Source organism: Rana temporaria, chromosome 4 (assembly GCF_905171775.1).
Source record: "Rana temporaria chromosome 4, aRanTem1.1, whole genome shotgun sequence".
NCBI classification, from domain to species: Eukaryota; Metazoa; Chordata; class Amphibia; order Anura; family Ranidae; genus Rana; species Rana temporaria.
In genome coordinates this window covers 216,908,736-216,928,879 of record NC_053492.1, presented here as the reverse complement: position 1 = coordinate 216,928,879, position 20,144 = coordinate 216,908,736, and the positions used below count along the sequence as shown (strand labels likewise).

Here is a 20,144-nt window from a genome sequence, read left to right as displayed (position 1 = left end):
TTGTGGCAATTATATTTTGGTAGATTTGAAATGCTTGGCATGTGTCAAGATAGCTCAATATACCATGTTACTTTAGAATGGGTCTAAATGATTACATATTGTGTATGCCTACTTTTCTTTTATCATAATTTTTCACTATCTGCATATACGTTTTAATAACTTGTGGCAGTTGTGTACTTATAGCTTGTTTTTGCAGTTAGCTATATTTACTTTGAGGAGAACAAGTCAGAAGGCATTAGAAAAATATATAACATACTTCAAGACTGACCACACAGCTTTCCAGATGGTTTGAGGTTTCTTTTTTTTTACTACATTTCTATTCTTGTATAATATAAAATTATAGCCTATTATTAAACCAACAAGAAAATGAAGTAACTTAAGTTCAGGAGGCCTTGAAAATCTGCCTATTATTGTTAAAGTTATTGTTTAATTTATGACAATGTGTAACTATACTCAAAACTGATATTTACCCATCACACTCTTACATGTCTGCATGCATGGCCCCCTCACCCACCATGAACATCCTAGAACAGAGAATAAGGCAGTAGGTGTGACACCACTCCCAAACTTTTGCTCACTCCATAATAGCCACAGAGCCACATGGCTGATAACATCAAGATGTCAGAATCATAGACACCAATGATTGTAAAACCTGAGAGATAAGAAGCCTATAACTGACTGTAAACTTTATAAAACCAGAGACCTTAGTTAAGGGCTGGGTTGCCTTCAACAGATATCTAATCTCTACATCCCATTATTTCTCTTTGTACCACAATCACTGGTACTGTGTTCCCTATTCACTTATCCTTAACCACTTGCCGATCAGCTCAGGCCGATATACGTTGGCAAAGTGGCACTTTCCCATGATTCGCCATACAGGTATCTCAGCCCCTTTAAGAGCCATAGCAGGCCTGTGCGCCTCCTGTGATCGTGAACACAAGAGCCAGAACTGGGATTTGTGTGTGCAAACACACAAATCCTCATTCTGACAGAGAAGTAGAGACAGCTCTGCTGTTTATAGTAATTACAAACAGCGATATGTCTCCTCCCCCAGTCATATTTGGTCAATGACTTCATTCAGGTTCCCCACCACTGTTGTTTACATTCCAGCAGAACCAGGGAACTGTCAGTAGTGAGGAGAGTCATGTAGGAGAGAATCGTTGTCCACAGGTCATCATATTTCTGTTGGAGGGTCAGCAGGAAGTTGTTCCTCGTGATTGAAAATGGATCCTCTGTGCTGCATCGTGTAATTAATGATGGATTTACAACTTGGGACTTTCGTGCTGGCCATGTAACCACCTTGCCACATGATGGCAAGGGGGGTGGACTTTAATGCCTACACACTGCACATACAGTATACATCCATGGAGGCTGAGGTTTCTTTGATGAGAAAGCATTAATTGCGCACTCTCTGCAGAGTGACTGAGTTCCATTCTGTAATCATGATTGGGAATCAACAGAACTCTTCACCATGTGACCACTGTCACAGTCAATCACATGATCAGTAAGTCCACAAGCTTGAGAAAGCCTGAGTCACCTTAGAGAATTCACTCACACATATTCCATCACACATACTCCCCTGGTTGACACCATCCTGCTGGCCTCCCTAATGGCTTTCAAAAATACAATGTGCCCTTTCAAACTTTCCTCGCATCCAGGTCCATTGACTCCCTTGAGGGGAAACCCTGACTTCCCCCCTGGAGAATCACACACATTCCTTAAACAAGAATGGCCCCACGAGGAAGTACTAGCATACCAATTTTTCCATAAAGGATGCATATGATCATACATAGATCTAGTTTCCGCGTCAAGTACCAATTCATTCCCCCTTTGGTCATACAGACAGTTGAAACACTTCCTTATATCACAAGACCCTTCCACTACATGAAACAGGCAATTCACACCATTCAAATCCCTGTGCTCACGCACCTCGCCACAAAGACATTTAATATCCTACATTTACACGCTACTCCAAGAAGATCCTCCCCCCAAAAGAAAGATGTCTCACGTATCTCCAGGGAAAGAGATCTCCAATTGACACTCACTGATGAAAACTGTGACGATATATATGAATACGCACATAAGGGCTCGCTGAACGTAGCAATTCAGGAAAATGGCTACAAAATCACAACTAAATGGTACAGAACGCCAGCTCGACTTCACAAATTCTCGCCTACAATCCCAAATATTTGCTGGAGATGCAAAAAAGCAAAAGGCTCCATGCTGCACATCTGGTGGGAGTGTACTCATCTCCAACCATTCTGGAGGGAAGTACACGCTCTAATAACACAGATCACCACATACACTCTGGACTATAACCCTGCACAATATCTCCTTCACTTCACAACTTTACCTAAGCAGGTCTGTCACAAATTGCTTGCTATGCACGTCAATGCTGCCAGACTCTGCATTCCTGTTCATTGGCGATCAACAGATATACCATCAATCAGGGAATGGCTGATCAGGATAAGATAGAGGAGATGGAGGAACTGATCCACACCTCCCAAGAACATATACAACAATTCACAAACATCTGGGCTTGCTGGACGCATTTCAAGACTACCGAAAGCTACTACTCCTATTTTCCTGTACTGGACATAAATACCCATACCAACTGACAGAAACCTCTGTTCCCTTCTCCTCAAATTGAAACACTGGATCGGAGAGCTGTCCCCATTCCCCCCCACCCCTTTTTTTCTTCCCCTCTACCATCTTGCCCCCTCCTTTGCTTTTCTTCCATTTTAGTCTCCTTTCCTCTTCATATCTTCACCCCCAAAAATTTGGCTTCCCACCACAACCAATTAGGAACTCTTTGGCAACATATGGGTGGAGATTAAGGACTATACCACTGCCATGATCAGACCTGGTAATATTGGTCTCAATGGCATTGCTACCGTTAATAAAGTTACCTGACTCAGAATAGACAATGTTACCTAAAGTTTTCATTATATTGATTGTTCATGCAATTAAGTTCTCTTTCAAGCTATAATGTTAAACAGTGTCCCACTGTTCTCTATGTCATGACTAGCTTACTAACAACCTCGGTCATTTATTATACAAAGATGTCATGGATTCAATTTCAACTGAAATGCTGACTGTACTGTAAAAATAACTTCTATATTCTCAATAAAATCTTTTGTGGAAAAAAAATAATAATATGGCCAAATTACTTCACTTCCTTTTCGTCCTCCAGATGGCTAGGACTGGAGATGATTACCCTCAGAATCTAGAGAAGTGAGGTTCAGGTAGGACTACCAGGCTTACAATAATTTCTCGATCTGTACATAAATAGCCAGGGCGTCCACGTAAACTTCTGGGTAAGCTTTTACTGAGCAGTGGGGAACATAAAATCACTGATATTTTCCTCCCATGGCTACCTTTCGTTCATTGTGTGTTGGTTACGCCTACTGATCTATCCTGTGACCCAGTAGGAAACTGTTTGGCTTTCCCTGATGGGACGCAAGTACCGGTATATAAAAGAGAGAAAAGTCTGCTTATTCAGAGTAGGGAGAATTCGAAATTCCTTTTAAAGTATGGCATGAATTTCCCAGACACATTTTACTAAAGCAGATTTCTACATGTTGCAAGCCAACACATCCACTGAGATTTGTCAAAGTCCATTTTTTGTAAAAACATCTGCTGTATGAAAGCATAATTGCATACAGTGCTAAGCTAAAGAAAAACATCATGTCTATTGTCTAATGCCTTCGAGCTTAACATGTAGAAATGTAATCAACTTTTGCTATGAACCCAATAATAACTTGCAGACTAAATATATAAAACAAAACAAGAACAATTTAAAGTTTTAAGGAAAAAAATAGTCATATTATCGACAAGATTGATAAGTTCATTCCTTTCACGTATATCAATTTAAGAAACAAGTATGAAATATTGGCTTGGTAACTGAAGATTTTTTACATCCAAAGGTTGTACTCTCAAGTCTTGTAGTATTAATTCATGTAGTGTATATTTGCATTGAAATCATTATGCTAAATAAATTGAGCATCATATCAATGTTGCCCAAGCAGGACAAAATAACAAGTTTATTTTATAGACTGGTTCTGCTGTAGCACATATCATTCCTTCTCTCAACCACTGCTCTATTTGGTCAACTTGATATATCTTGCTACCTATTACTACCAGGTATGGGGAAGCTGTTGAGGTACTTTATAATATGTTGCTGGTACCTGGTGAATAGCCAGACAGTCAGATCTATATAAGCTGCAACTGGAAACCTAACGTGAGCCGACACAGGGCTGTTATCTCTCATTCTCCATGACTGAGTAAATCAGTAGGGGACTGAATGGAAAGGGGTATGACATGGGAATAAAACATTGCAACTGAGCTAAATTCAGAAAGGCCACTTAAAGCTGAACTCTAGGCAGATATAAAAGACTAAGGGGCAGATCCACAAAGAAAGTACGCCGGTGTATCTACTGATACGCCGGCGTACTTTCAAATTTCGTCGAGTATGCAAATTAGCTATTTCCGATGATCCACGAACGTAAGGGTGGCCGTCGCAATCTTTTACGTCGTTTCCGTTTTTTTTTTTTCGGTGTATAGTTAAAGCTGCTATTTGGTGGCGTACGCAATGTTAAGTATGGCCGTCATTCCCGCGTCAAATTTGAATTTTTTTTTTTTGTTTGCGTAAGTCATCCGTGAATGGGGCTGGACGTAATTTACGTCCACGTCAAAACAATGACATCCTTGCGACGTCATTTAGCGCTATGCACGGCGGGAAATTTAGGGACGGCGCATGCGCAGTTCGTTCGGCGCGGAGACGCGATTCATTTAAATGAAACATGCCCCCTACTCGCCGATTTGAATTAGGCGCCGTTACGCCGCGAGAGATACACTACGCCGCCGTAACTTACGGAGCAAATTCTTTCTGGATTCAAAGCTTTCAAAAGTAAGTTACAGCGGCGTAGCGTATCTCACATACGCTGCGCCCATGCAATTGTATGTGAATCTGCCCCTAAAAGTATATCAGTGCTGTAATTATTAATACATAATTAAATGTATTCCTTAAATGAAAGCATAGTAAGTACCTGAATTTGGCCTAGTATCAGCTTCTTGCACTCCCAGTACAACAGGGCTGGAGTCTGAGAGGAAGAAGCAGCACAAGAAGCCAACCAGTTGATGTGCTGGCAGGAAGTATGGTGATAGGCAGAGAAAGTAATGTTGAACCAAAAATAAAAACAAACATTCATACATATAGGGCCTGATTCCCAAAAGAGATACGCAGACTTAACTGCTGTTCAGTCTGTGCCTAACTTTGGAAACGATTCTCAAAAGGCTTTTTCCAAAGTTAGGCAGAAAATCTGACATGTGTAAGACACTTACACGGTCAGATCTTAGGATGCAGTACCGCATCCGCCACTGGGGGCATTTCTCAGTGAAATGCAGCTTTGCGTATGCAAATGAGGACTTAAGCAGATTTTCAAAGCATTTCATCATTGTGATTTCTGCGTAAGTTCCAAATTTGCCTGCGCAAAACTAGGGCTGGTTTTACAATGTGGAAAGTTAGTCACACCTTGTAAAAGCCCATTCAAGCGACGGCATTTGGTATGCATTCCTGAGGGAGAACTCCACAGGAATTTTTAAATTCAAAACCGGCATGGGTTCCCCCCCAGGAGCATACCAGGCCCTTAGGTCTGGTATGGGTTGTAATGAGACCCCCCTACGCCGAAAAATCGACGTAGGGGGTCCCCCTACAATCCATACCAGACCCGTATCCAAAGCACGCTACCCGGCCGGTCAGGAAGGGAGTGGGGACGAGCGAGCGCCCCCCCTCCTGAGCCGTGCCAGGCCGCATGCCCTCAACATGGGGGGGTTGGGTGCTCTGGGGCAGGGGGGCGCACTGCGGGCCCCCCCACCCCAGAGCACCCTGTCCCCATGTTGATGAGGACAGGACCTCTTCCCGACAACCCTTGCCGTTGGTTGTCGGGGTCTGCGGGCGGGGGCTTATCGGAATCAAATAAGGGGGCCCCCAGATACCGGCCCCCCACCCTAAGTGAATGGATATGGGGTACATCGTACCCCTATCCATTCACCTGGAGGCAAAAAGTAAAAGTTAGTAAACACACAACACAAGGGTTTTTAAAATAATTTATTATTCTGCTATTTTTCGGCGTAGGGGGGTCTCCTTACAACCCATACCAGACCTAAGGGCCTGGTATGCTCCTGGGGGGGGAACCCATGCCGGTTTTTTCTTTGAAAATTGGCATGGAGTTCTCCCTCTCAGAAATGCATGCTGAGCGACGCTGTCATTTTTTTTTATAATTATTTGTTTTCCCGGCGCGTCTTTTTTTTTTCACCCGTCGCAACTTTAGTGTCCCGTCGAAATTCTCAAAGCCGCCCTGCGTTAATTACGTTCGCGCGCTGCACGTCGGGAAAATGACGTCACACGCATGCGCAGTACGGCCGGCGCGAGAGCGCGCCTCATTTAAATTTTAAACGCCCCCAGGAGAGGAGGACCGCCTTGCGACTGCGGCACTTAAGTTACACGGCCTGAAATTTCTAGGTAAGTGCTTTGAAGATTGGGCACTTAGGTAGAGATTTTAAGTCAGTGTAACTTAACTGCTGAAAGTTAAGTTACGCAGCTTTTTTGAGAATTTGGCCCATAATGTATAAGTAAATACACTAATACTGTATATGAATATATTAACACCATCAATTCTATCACTCATAAAAAGTTAATCCACGTGAATGATCCACTTAAATTATCCCAGTGACATCCACCACCTTGCCACACGTATCCTCTTACCAAATAGGGAGATTCCAAATTTTAGGTAGTCTAAAAGCGCCTTAGAATAAGTGGAGACTGCTGCAGCCAATGCATCCCTCAATTGGGGAACCACAGGACACACCAACAGGGGACTGGTTGGATCACCTAATTTGCTCCACAGATGGTAATCCAGCAAAGGAAACACATAACAGCCTCCCATAGTGTAAACCTGCTTGATGCATAAATAAAATAACTGTGTATCTACGCACAATCTCTCCACATTATCCAGCTTGTCAAATGGTATACAGCAACATTGGTTCTGGCTCCAGAGTGGGCAGTAATGTCTGCCCCGATATGTTTCCCTTGGACAGACATTTTCAAGAGGTCAGCTGACCCCTTGAAAACTGGATTTCTGAGCAGATACACAGTTATGTTATTTTGATTGTAAACTCTCACCTTGGAAAAACGTCCTATTCAGTTTAAAATAGAAATAAAAGGCAAAACATTTGTGTATAGATATAAACAAATTATAAATGCCCCTTTTCATCTTTTTGATCACATTACCTCTGTTCTGCATAAGAGCTGGGGGAGGAGAAACAGCAGCTCACTGATCTTCCCAGTGAATGGATGTGTAGGAGGGTATCAAGAGAAGACTGATCATTGGAGCAGAGCAGGCAGAGTTCCAAGCATAGCTAGAGAACTGACCACGGTGTGTTCTCCTGCTTAGTGTGGTGAGTTTTAATAGGAAAGCAGAGGGACTTTCAGGAACACCAGGGATTTCACACCAAGGAAGCAATACAAAGAGAACAGGATATGTTCTCATACAAGTACATGGTACAACAGGCACATATTAGGAATATGAAATGCTGGGGTAACATATTCTTTAATAAAGCAAGCGGTTTTACACTATGGGAGGCTATGGGAGGCTATGGGAGCTTAATGTGTGTCCTTAACATAACAGCCTCCCATCATCCAATGGGAGGGCTGTCTGTTTGGTAAGCACAATACTTTCTTAAGGGCATCGTTCCCCCTCATTGGTGCATTCTAAAATGGCAACATTCTCTGGTCTGTCTTGCTTCTCAAATCCACACATGCCTGGAATGTAAGACAGGTGGTTTGTAAGGGAAAGCTTGTAAGGGGAAAAAAATGCTGAAACCTCAGGAAGTGGTGAAGTTAATGAAACTAATTCAGATGAGATATTATACTTAGAGGAAGCAGTAGCAGTACTGGAGGAAGTCCAACATCAGAGACATATGGGAAGCAATATATCACTTGGCAGGTATAACATCAAGGAATAGACCAGGATTGGCAAAAGGCAGCCAATGAGGTGTCAAATCAAAAGGTTGATGCTGTGCCAAGGAACAGTCGGTGTCAGCAACAGGCAGTAGCAGGCAGGTGAAATATTACAGAACGGGCTGGGGAAAGTAATGGGCAGCCAAAGTCTTATGGTGAAGTCAGATACAGGCAGGAGACTTTCAATAGCAAGTCTAACGGCAGGCCAGGTAAGTAACAGATTACAGATCAAAGTAAGGCAACTGATATATTCAGGCAACAGAATGCCATTGAAGACCAGTCTGAAACAAGGGTATGCAATTTAGAATAAATGGATCCATGATATTAGGCTACATTGGCACTATACACTGGCAATTCTAGATGTGAATCTAGCTTTTAGAGCATAAAGAATGTTACATAACTCTGTAATATCCTGAAATGAGGGATAATCCTATTATTTTTGGGACATGTGATAGAATGAGACTCCTGAATATCTTCTTCTCAAAGAAAGCTTTACTGTGCTATATTCTACATCCAAAAAAACTGTCAGAATTAATTTCTTGAGCAGCCAGTAAATAGCAAAGAATTGATATGGAGATGACACTATGGGGTTGATTTATTAAAACAGTAAAACTGGGGAAATGCAAATCAGGTGCAGCTGTGCATGATAGCCAATCAGCTTCTAACATTCTAATGTTAGCTTGTTTAATTAAGCTTTGACAAAAAAAAAAAAAAACAGAAGCTGATTGGTTTCTACACAGAGCTGCACCAGATTTTTCACTCTCCAGTTGTAATAAATCAACCCCTAAGTGTCATTCTAGATGTATTACATGGAATATTCTAGATGCCCACATTTCTGCTTGAAGCGCAGTCTTTAAAACATTCACAGAAGTACACGCACAGACTATGGTAAGCGAGGTAAAATAGTACTGACCATGTTGCAGTGTTTCCCTTTTAAATAGCTGTATGTCGATTCCCTTTTAAGATGTAATAGCATCTTCAACTGAGCATGCCTAGAGCACACACAGCATTGGAAAATCTATACAGACAACCTGATGATGTAAAACGTACAGCATGCAGCTCTGTTTATCATGGGTAAGATTAGAACAAATATTTAGGGCAGCATCTTATTTACTACATGCTGTCAACATTTTGTCTGTCAAAGGAATATAAAACATTTCAATTTACTAATGAGGGGATTGAAAATGATTGTATATGGCCTTTGGAAACCCCTGCAAAAGGTATGCAGAATATCTCAGGGATGTAGATGACATTGAACTATTGGATGCTGAGCAGGAAAATGACGCAGTAAAATTAGAAATGCATCTTATTTAGCAAGTAGACTTCAAGGGAGCAATTAACATTTCATAGCAGATAGCAGACAAGTCTTCGTTGGTTACTCACAAACTCATTATTTCCTTATCATTTGTCATTGTTATACTGTAGTTGGAATATTCTTACCTCTACATTTAGCATTTTATTTTTACAGCTGTGCTTCATATGGTGTGTACTGTATATATGTATAAATATGTGTGTGTGTGAGTGTATATGTATGTGTGTACGTATATGTGTTCATATATATATATATATATATATATATATATATATATATATATATATATAGTATGTATATATATATATATATATATATATATATACAGTATATATATATATATATATATATATATATATATATATATATATATATATATATATATATATATATATATATATATATTACACATTACTGTGGAAACGTTTTGGGCAGGTGTGAAGAAATGCTGTAAAGTAAGAGTGCTTTCAAAAATATATTGTTTTTTTTAAGTGAGAGAGGAAGAAAAATTTAAATCAAATCAATATTTGGTGTGACTACCCTTTGGCTTCAAACCAGCATAAATTCTTACACTTGCACACTTCATACACTTGCACAAAGTCAGGGATTTTGTGGGATTAGAGTCAGGTGTATGATTAACCAATTATACCAATATACTAATTATACAAAGCAGGTGCTAATGATCATCAATTGCATATGTAGGTTAAAAACAGAAACAGGCTTAAAACTGAGTGAAGAACATCCAAAGGTGAGGTTGTGGAAGTTTCATGGCAGAGGTCATAAACCATGGCACGACTGAGCACAGCAACAAGACACAAGGTATTTATACTGCATAAGCAAGGTCTCTCCCAGGCAAAGGCACTGCACTTTCAAGATGTGCTGTTCAAGCTCCTTTGAATAAGCACAAAGAAATGGGCGATGTTGAGCACTGAAGACACAGTGGTTGGCGAAGGAAATTGAATGCAACAGATGAACGACACATCATGCTTCCCTTCAGCATCAGAAGATGTCCAGCAGTTTCATCAGCACAAAAGTGGAGGAAAACCAGTGGGACCCAAGCAGGGCCGGCCTTAGGTGTTCAGGCGCCCTGTGCGAGCTAATCCTGTGGCACCCCCCCAAATCTTCACCCCTCGTCCCCTGGTGACCTGAACATACAAAGGAACCCTGCATCTCTGGACCCCTTTACATTACACGGAACCCTGCATCTCTGGACCACTTTACATTACACGGCACCCTGCACCTCTGGGCCCCTTTACATTACACGTCACCCTGCATCTCTGGGCCCCTTTACATTACACAGCGCCCTGCGCCTCTGGGCCCCTTTACATTACACAGCACCCTGCGCCTCTGGACCCCTTTACATTACACAGCACCCTGCACCTCTGGACCCCCTGCATGTTACACAGACCCCCCTTCAGTGTATCCACCCGTTTAATGCAGACCCCCCCGTTCAGTGCAGACACCCTTCAGTGTAGCCCCCTCTTTAGAGTAGCCCCCTGTTCAGTATCGTCTCTCCCCGTTAGTGCAGCCCCCCTGGTTTAGTGGAGCCCCCACTTTTCAGTGGAGCCCCCTTCAGTGCAGCCCCCCCGTTCAGTGTAGCCCCCTCATTCAGTGTAGCCTCTCCGTTCAGTGCAGCCCCCCCTTCAGTACCTCAGATCAGCGCAGCGGCACATGCACAGCAGGTCCCCTTCCCCTATTTACACATAAACAGAGGAGGGGGAGGTGGCTTCACTCGGCTGTGCCCGTGTGACATCGCACAGACAGGCAGCCCGTGGCTATAAGAGGAGGGGATGGTAGGTGCAGCGGTGTCACCCTGCACCCCCCCGCACACCCCCTCCCCCTCACCACTGTAGCTAGCTCTCCCTGCCTGTGCCAGTGTGCCGCTGCCTAAACCCGCGGCGCTACCACCGCGGGTGTAATACAATCGCTGAGGGGGGGTGACATTGTGTGGTACCCGGGGGCGGCTCGCCCCCTCCTAGTACGCCTCTGGATGGCAGCACGGCGCCCCTGTCGCCCATGGCGCCCTGTGCGGCCGCACAGCTCGCACACCCCAAAAGCCGGCCCTGGACCCAAGTACACCCATCTACTGTCCAGTAAAGTCTGGCCAGAAGTGGTCTCCATGAAGAAATTTTGGCTAAAAGGCCATACCTCCAAAGTGAAAAAAAGGCTAAGTGACTCAACTGTGCACAAAAACATTGGAACTGCAGCAAAAAAATGCCAGCAGGTGCCGTGGACTGATGAGTAAAAATTTGAAATATTTGGCTGTAGCAAAAGGTAGTTTGTTTGAGAAGGGCTGGAGAGCAGTACAATATTGAGTCTCTGCAGTCAACAGTGAGGCATGCTGCAGGTTCTTTGCAAGTTTAGGGCTACATTTTTGCAAATGGAGTTGGAGATTAGGTCAGGATCAATGGTGTCCTCAATGCTGAGAAATACAGGCAGATATTTATCCATCATGCCATACCAACAGGGAGGCATGTTATTGGCCCCAAATGTATTCTGAATCAAGACAATGACACAAAAAGTACAGTCAATGTCATTTGGAGCTATCTCCATCATAAGGAAGAACAAGGAGTCATGAAAGTGATGGTTTGGCTCCACAGAGCCCTGATTTCAACATCATCGAGTCTGTCTTGAATTAAAGAGACAGAAGGATGTTAAGCAGCCTACATCCACAGAAGATCTGTGGTTAGTTCTCCAAGATGTTTGGAACAACCTAGCTGCTGCGATCCTTCAAAAACTGTGTGCAAGTGTACCTAGAAAAATGTATGCTGTTTTTAAGGAAAAAGGTGGTCACACCCTGATTTCATTTGAATTCCTCTTCTGTTCATTTACTTTCTGTTTTGTTAACTTATGAAAATAAACTATTAACACTTCTATCTCTGAAAGCATTTTTAACCACTTACGGACCGCCCACCGCAGGAATATGTTGCTACTTTGAAGAGGAATACCGTTGTTATGATAGCAGCTAGCTACCATAACCTCGGTACCCTCTTCAAGAGAAGGCGGTCTGCTTTCAGATAAAAGTGGTCTCTGTGGCATCCACAAGATCTCCACAAGATCACTTTTATCCGGTAAACTCTCCGGTGCCCTAAGCTGCTTATCGGAGCCAACGGCAGTGGCGGAGGCGATCCGGTCCTGTCTATGGGCTGACATGGAGACGAGTGAGGGGAAGATAGCCCTCACCCATCTTCATATCATTGCATCATTTTTTTTTTAAATGTCATACAATTTTTATTTATTTTTTATTGCATTTAAGTCTAAATATGAGATGTGAGGTCTTTTTGACCCCAGATCTCATATTTAAGAGGACCTGACATGCTTTTTTTTTATTACAAGGGATGTTTTTTTTAAGCGCCTCGTCCCGATGAGCTCGCTTGCAGAAGCAAATTCATACGTGAGCAGTGCCCGCATATGAAAATGGGGTTCAAACCACTCAGGTATTGCCGCAATCGTTAGAGTGAGAGCAATAATTCTAGCCATAGACCTCCTCTGTAACTCATAACATGCAACCTGTAGAATTTTTTAAATGTCGCCTATGGAGATTTTTATTGGTAAAGGTTTGTCGCCATTCCACGAGCAGGCGCAACTTTGAAGTGTGACATGTTGGGTATCAATTTACTCAGCATAACATTATTTTTCACAATATAAACAAATTGGGCTAACTTTACTGTTGTCTTATTTTTTAATTAAAAAAGTGATTTTTTTTGCCAAAAAAAGTGCCCTTGTAAGACTGCTGTGCAAATACGGTGTGACAAAAAGTACGACCGCCATTTTATTCTCTAGGGTGTTAGAAAGAAATATATAATATTTGAGGTTCCAAGTAATTTTCTAGCAAAAAAATAAATGTTTTTACCTTGTAAACACCAAATCTCAGAAAGAGGCTTGGTCCTTAAGTGGTTAATTTGCAGATTTTTTTCACTCCTGCCTTAAAACTTTTGCACAGTAGTGTGTGTGTATGCAAAAACTGTTTCTATTTTAGGTCTTATCCATTGATCATTGTAAAGACATTGACTAATTAAATACATAAACATGCCCCCCTCTTACGCCCGCAGCCTTCTGGGATACATCAAAGGTCCCAGAAAGCTCTGGGACCAATCAAATTGCACAGTGTGGCTCGCACATGTGCAGTGAGCAGCCAGTTGGGAAGCCGCAAACAGTCAGTTAGTATGCCAGTGCCAGGGACAGAAGCCTGGTGAAGAAACTGGCCACAAGAGGTCATTGCTAGATCCTGGGAAAGGTGAATGTCCTATTATTAAAAGTCAGCAGCTACAGTTTTTGTATCTGCTGATTTTTAATTTTTGAGAAGAAGTATGGCCAAAGCCTTTCTGGAGTGCACATATTTGTGCATTCCTGTGACCCTGATTCAGCTAAAGTCCACTGTCGGCTGACATCACAGAGACACTCCAGATGTTTCCCCGACAATCTTGTCAGAATCCACCCAGATGCATTACTGACAGCTAGCAGGCTCTCAGCGCACCGATTGGAGACGGAGCCAACTGCTCCCACCCTCTCCCCACGCCGGCACTCCAGTGAGCACTGGAGTGGCAGAGCAGAGAAATGCTAACTGACAGAGAACTAAGCGATCAGCAATCATGTAATCATTCAGTTCCCAGTCCTAGAGCCAGTGGGGGACAGCTGCAGCATCAGACCAATGCTGCAACCACATGCAGCCACATAAGTGAGTATTTAGGTCTATTTGGTTTACATCCAGCACGTCTCTTAACTTTGGATAGAATGACAAAGGGTAGAGCCTAAGTAAAGTTTTAAATTTCATCTGTTTTGCTGTTGGGAGATCCTCCATAAAAAAAAATTGTGCTGTCTGGCATTTATAACCTATACAGGAAGTGAGAGGGAAAAAATGTAAATATTAAAAACAGATTAAAGGTCTACTGCCCAGGATCCTATTCAAAATATTATTTTGTACCAAACAAAACCAGTGAGGCTATTTTTAATGTTGGTTGTGTGTGTTTTTTTTTTGTCAAATCGTATTAATAATGTGTAGAGCTCAATTCCAGCCAAAACGTATTTTTTTTTGGACAAAATGGATAGAACCCCTGTCAGGTATTTACCGTGGTCTCTGACCCCATTGGGGAAAATCACCATTGCTTCCTGTATCAACATTAGGAAATATGAACTTTTTCCAATGGGGGAACAAGTTGCAACAGATTTTTTATTCAAAATGGGGACTTTCTTTCCTGATGACCTCTACTCCCTTCATTTCATGTGAGGTGAACGTTTTTCTAAAGAGTTTCAGGACAAAAATAATAATTAGAAAAATATTTAGGGGCAGATCCACAGACATCTGCGCCGGGCGCAGCGTATCTAAGATATCTAAGGCCCCATACACACGATAGAATCCATCCGCTGAAAAATCCCAGCGAATGGGTTTCAGCGGATAGATCCTATGGTGTGTACAATCCAGCGGATCTGTTTCCGCGGATTTTTCTCCCATGCGATGGATTTCCAGCAGATAAATATTTGAAGACATGTCTTCAAATCTATCCGCTGGAATCCATCCCAACGGATTGATCCGCTGGTCTGTACAAACTCACCGGATCAATCCGTCCAAAGGGATCCCCCGCATGCGTCGTAATGATTCGACGCATGCGTGGAATTCCTTATATGACTGCGTCGCGCACGTCGCCGTGTCATCATCGCGGCGACGGCGCGACACGTCATCGCCAGAGGATTTTGGCGCGGATTTCGATTCGATGGTGAGTACACTCCATCGCATCAAAATCCGCGCAAATCCTCGAGAGGATTTATCCGTGGAAACGGTCCGCTGGACCGTATCAGCGGATAAATCCTCTCTTGTGTATGGGGCCTAAGATACGCTACGCCACCGTATCTATTTTTATCTTTTTTAAATTGAATCCACAACGAATCTGCGCCATAAGTTACAGCGGCGTAGTGTATCTCTCGTGGCGTAAGGGCGCGGAATTCAAATGGCTGTGATGGGGGTGTGTTTTATGTTAATACGTCGTGACCCGACGTAAACAACGTTTTTTTGGAACTGCGCATGCGCCGTCCCTGGGGTATCCCAGTGCGCATGCTCGAAAATAAACCGGAACCCGCCAATGCTTACAACGGTGACGTCATTCTATGCAAATTCCTATTCGTGAACGACTTACGCAAACGACGTAAAAAATTCAAAATTGTATGCGGGAAGGACGGCCATACTTAACATTGAGTACGCCTTAGTATAGAAGCTTTAACTATACGCCTGAAAAAGCCGAACGCAAACGACGGAAAAAAATGCGCCGGCCGGACGTACGTTCGTGGATCGCCATAAATAGCTAATTTGCATACTCGACGCGGATTTCGACAGAAACACCACCTAGCGGGCCGCCGAATTATTGCACTTAGGATCCGACGGCGTACGAAGATGTACGCCTGTCGGATCCATCCGAGATGCCGTCGTATCTTGTTTTGTGGATACAAAACAAAGATACGACGCGGGAACTTTGAAATTACGCCGGCGTATCAGTAGATACGCCAGCGTAATTTCTTTGTGGATCTGCCCCTTACTCTATGCACTGGATTTGAGCCTTATTTTTTTTAAATGGGGGGGGGGGGGGTTATAAATAATTTTGAAGAGGAACTCCAGTCTTTTTTTTTTTTTTTTTTTTTTTTAAGAAAACAGACACTCACCAGCCCAGTCCAGCTCTGTCTTTCCCAGGGCTGTTTTTTTTTCTAGTCTTTGGATCCCCAGCACTGTCAACTTGGCTGTGGAAGCTAGCTTCCTTCTGCACATGCTGACCAAATGTAACTGATTCATGTCTAGGTGAGAATTGTGAAAGTGGGAGCGACTATTGTTAGAGAAGGGTACCCATTCTGAAAAATAAAAAATGCAATGAGGTAGGGGTCAGACATTTTAAGTGAAGATCTGCTTTAACCAAAAATATGAATTTAACCTTTCTTATTAAGCTATATTGGGGGCTAATATCCCTATATATTTATATTAGCCACATTATCAACCAAGATAAATTAGTGAAACTGAATATCTGAGCCAGGTCAAATTTAGACTGCTTCACTAAATTAGTGCTCCCCTATTCAACAACAAAAAAATATAATTATAAGAAGAAAAAAATACCTACCCTGCCCAAGGTGCTCTGCAGATACTACCAGCTTGGATTGTGTTTTCTTTGGCTATAGGGAACTCTGCTTTTCTGGTGCTTTTTAACTTTAATGACCTCACATGTGTCAGTGATGTGCCTCAAATGCACATGTGCTGTATCAGAAGATCAACAAACACATGCCCATCCATGATAATGTTAATGTTGTTTTTATGGTGTAAGAGATGTAAAATATTGTGGCATGGTCCACATGAGCTATTTCTATCTCCAAGAGATTGCTTCAAAAATCTGATGGATGTGTTTCCAGATGCAGAAAATTTGACTGGCTCCATATATATATTGTAAGAGATTGTAGGGAGTTTCTGATTACCAAAGGGTACCAGGAGGGAATTTTGTATCCCTCTTCAAATAAAATAGACCACTCCAAATACAGGTTTATATTTTATGTAGGGTTGTCCCGATACCGATACTAGTATCGGTATCGGGACCGATACTGAGCATTTGCGCGAGGTTGAATTTTGGGACACAATTGGGGACACAAGGCTGCAATTGGGGACACAAGGCTGCATTTGGGGACACAAGGCTGCATTTTTTGTGACACATGGCTGCATTGGGGGCAGAAGGCTACACATGGCTGCATTTGGGGACACAAGGCTGCATTTGGGACACAAGGCTACACATGGCTGCATTTGGGGACACAAGGCTGCATTTGGGACACAAGGCTACACATGGCTGCATTTGGAGACACATGGCTGCATTTGGGGCCACAAGGCTGCATTTGGGGACACATGGACACATTTAAAAAAAAAGTATCGGTAATTGGTATCGGCGAGTACATGAAAACAAGTATCGGTACTTGTACTCGGTCCTAAAAAAGTGGTATCGGGACAACCCTAATTGTATGCTTGTCTTTTGGTTAAACTTCATGGACCTGAATCTTTTTTAACCAGGTTAACTACGCCAGCTACAAAATGGTGCATTCAAAAATACAGTATGTATGTGATATGTTCGTGATGAGCTGAAAAATATTATCAAAATGTTGTAGACCATGAACAATTGTAGTCAATGCAATTATGCATATTATATGTGTAAAAAATATATGAGTATTCTACAGTTCTAAAAGTTAACATTTTGTTGTTCCATTTTAGTTTTTTTAAAACTGGTGACCTGACATTTTTTTCCTGATGGGTAATGTACCAACAGCAGTAAAGCACTGCCTAAGTTACCAGCACCTCTTAAAAGAACAAATATGGACTGGAGATGTAACCATACCTGAACAGGTACTGACATTGTATTATCATTTTTTTTCACATACCGTAAGCATTAAAATTGCTACGGATAAATGAGTGTTGTGTTTTTAAACCCAATTTCAAGCCCTCCGTTCCTCCACTCCCCCCACCCTTCCCATCATATGTACCCCACCATCATCATCAGCAATGCTCAGGACATATAATGAATGATCATTACATCAAGCAGCCTGGGGTCAGTGCGCTCTTAGTGCATTGCTATTTGCCTATTAAACAGGAGCTCACATTCCTATTTACAGTGTTGTTGTTTTTTTTAGATTCTAAAATACTCTCGTTTTAATCCATCTTTATTTTGAAAACCAGCTTACTAGTTACATGCATTTTATTCTAGATTAGGTGAACAGCAGTTTGTTGTAAAGTATTGTTGGTTGAGCAAACACAGTCTTTATGAACTGATTCTGATACTCATTATCATTTGATTGGTTTATTTTGAGCATTTTCCATTATTTCAAATTGTTTTTTTCTTTTCTGAAAATAATGATAGATTGCTCCTGACTTCAAAATAGTATTCATCATTTAATGCAATGTTCTTTGTATTTGTGGGATATAGCAGAGCAGTTGCAATTAATCTCTGAGTAAATATGCCATTTACATATTATTGTATTTTTAATACTGCATATCACATTAGCCATCTGCACTACACTACCATTTAGGTATATACAGTATATTTTACTAATTCAATTACTGTATTTATTGGTGTATAACACTCCCTTTTTTACCCTGAAAATAGAGGGTAAACTGTGCCTGCGTGTATTACGCAGGGGGCTATGGAACGTTTTTTTCCTGAAACTTCCCTTTTAAAGTTAGGGTGCGTGTTATACACCTGTGCGTGTTATACGCCGATAAATACGGTATTTAACTTAGTAAAATATGCTATACATACTAAAAAACAAATCTAAAATTCAATACTCGTTATATAGATATGGAGTATGATCTACTATAGTGAATCCATATTTATAGCAGATGTATGTATTTTTTTTTTGGTGTGTGGGCTTTTACAGGCCATTGTGTTTGTTATATTCTCCTATTATCACTGTGTGTTGAATTATTAATAATACACAAGGGACGTCTTAAAGTATATCTAAAGCCAAAACCTTATGTATGTCACGACAGGCATCTTGATGCATGTTTTTAGTTAATTAAGTAGATGTGAATTATCTGTGATCAGCTGAATCTAAACATATATTAGCTGCTGACACTATGCCTAGATACTTGGCACAACAAACTCAAAACCAAAATGATAAAAATAAATAGTAATGAAAAAAATCCTATGAATCATCAAGATCTTACCCCCAATGTCCCCATCCAAGTACTAACCAGGCCCAACCCTTCTTAGCTTCTAAGAGAAGCCAAGATCGAATACATTCCGAGTGGTGTGGCCATAGGCCTATCCTCCAATGTCTATTGTTAACAGCAATATATTTTATCAAAATGCTTTACATAAACTGTGATGTTGTGGTAATAAACATAAACATAAATTAACAAAGTACAGCAGAAATAATACTAGGACAGAATAAAAAGAGTCCCACAAGCCGTGATGAGAAAATAGGATGAGCCCATCAGGCTGTCACCATCAAACATTTGTATTGTCTCCCAGGTGTCATTGATCACACACAAGGTTTACCATACAATGTGACCCTCCAACTAAGAGTGGTCACATGCGCATAGGGAAATTACTGAGGGAAATTGAGCACAAGATGGGCATATTGAGCACTCCCTGATGATTAATTGAGCTAAAGGCTAAAGTTCACCTTTTTTTTCTTTCTAAAATCCAGCTCCCCTATGTACCAATATACCAATAATGTTTCTTGGTTGCAGAAAAATAAAATCTTTCTTTGATATTAAGAGCAAGGCCTTACCTTAATGAACAAGAGAAGTGAGTCACCGCTCCAGGTGGGTATGCTGAGCAATCAATAACTTCTCAGGAAATCAAGGGTGCCGGGAATGCACAAGGCAAATAGTAGAGGCTAGAAAATGGACAGCCGCACTCCAAAAAAACTTTTGCAGCCAGGCAAATGCACACATGGAGAGATGCCAGGGAAGCTTTGAAAACAAAGCTGATGGGTAAAGAGGGTCAGCTGGTAAACTCCTTCCTGTGTCTTACTGGTTTCTCCATCCCAAATCTATACCAGGTAGTCTCTGTAGCTTTCTACGAAATACAGCAAGGGCTAAGGTAAGGCCTTTAGTAGAGGCTAGAAAATGGACAGACGCACTCCAAAAAAACTTTTGGTTGTCTTTATTGTAAAACAAAATGGAAAATGCACTACAAAATGCAGCAAAAAATAGGGATAGCACCCTACGCGTTTCATGCTTAGCCATGACTAAGCACTAATCTATAGTGTGAAAGACGTAGGATGCTATCCCTATTTTTTGCTGCATTTTGTAGTGCATTTTCCATTTTGTTTTACAATAAAGACAACCCAAATTGC

At 41.8% G+C, this 20,144-nt stretch overlaps 1 protein-coding gene across 2 annotated transcripts in view; it reads left to right on the top strand.

Annotated features, from left to right (window-relative positions):
* Nucleotides 1-9,002: 9,002 nt before the first annotated feature.
* HMGCLL1 (3-hydroxymethyl-3-methylglutaryl-CoA lyase like 1) overlaps nucleotides 9,003-20,144 on the top strand; it is a 95,041-nt gene continuing 83,899 nt past the window's right edge. For both annotated transcript variants that reach the window (XM_040349850.1, XM_040349849.1), the window contains exons 1-2: nucleotides 9,003-9,094; nucleotides 17,557-17,688. In XM_040349850.1, coding sequence (XP_040205784.1) covers nucleotides 17,593-17,688 — 96 coding nt within the window. In that variant the 5' untranslated portion in view covers nucleotides 9,003-9,094; nucleotides 17,557-17,592. The remainder of the gene's footprint in view (nucleotides 9,095-17,556; nucleotides 17,689-20,144) is intronic.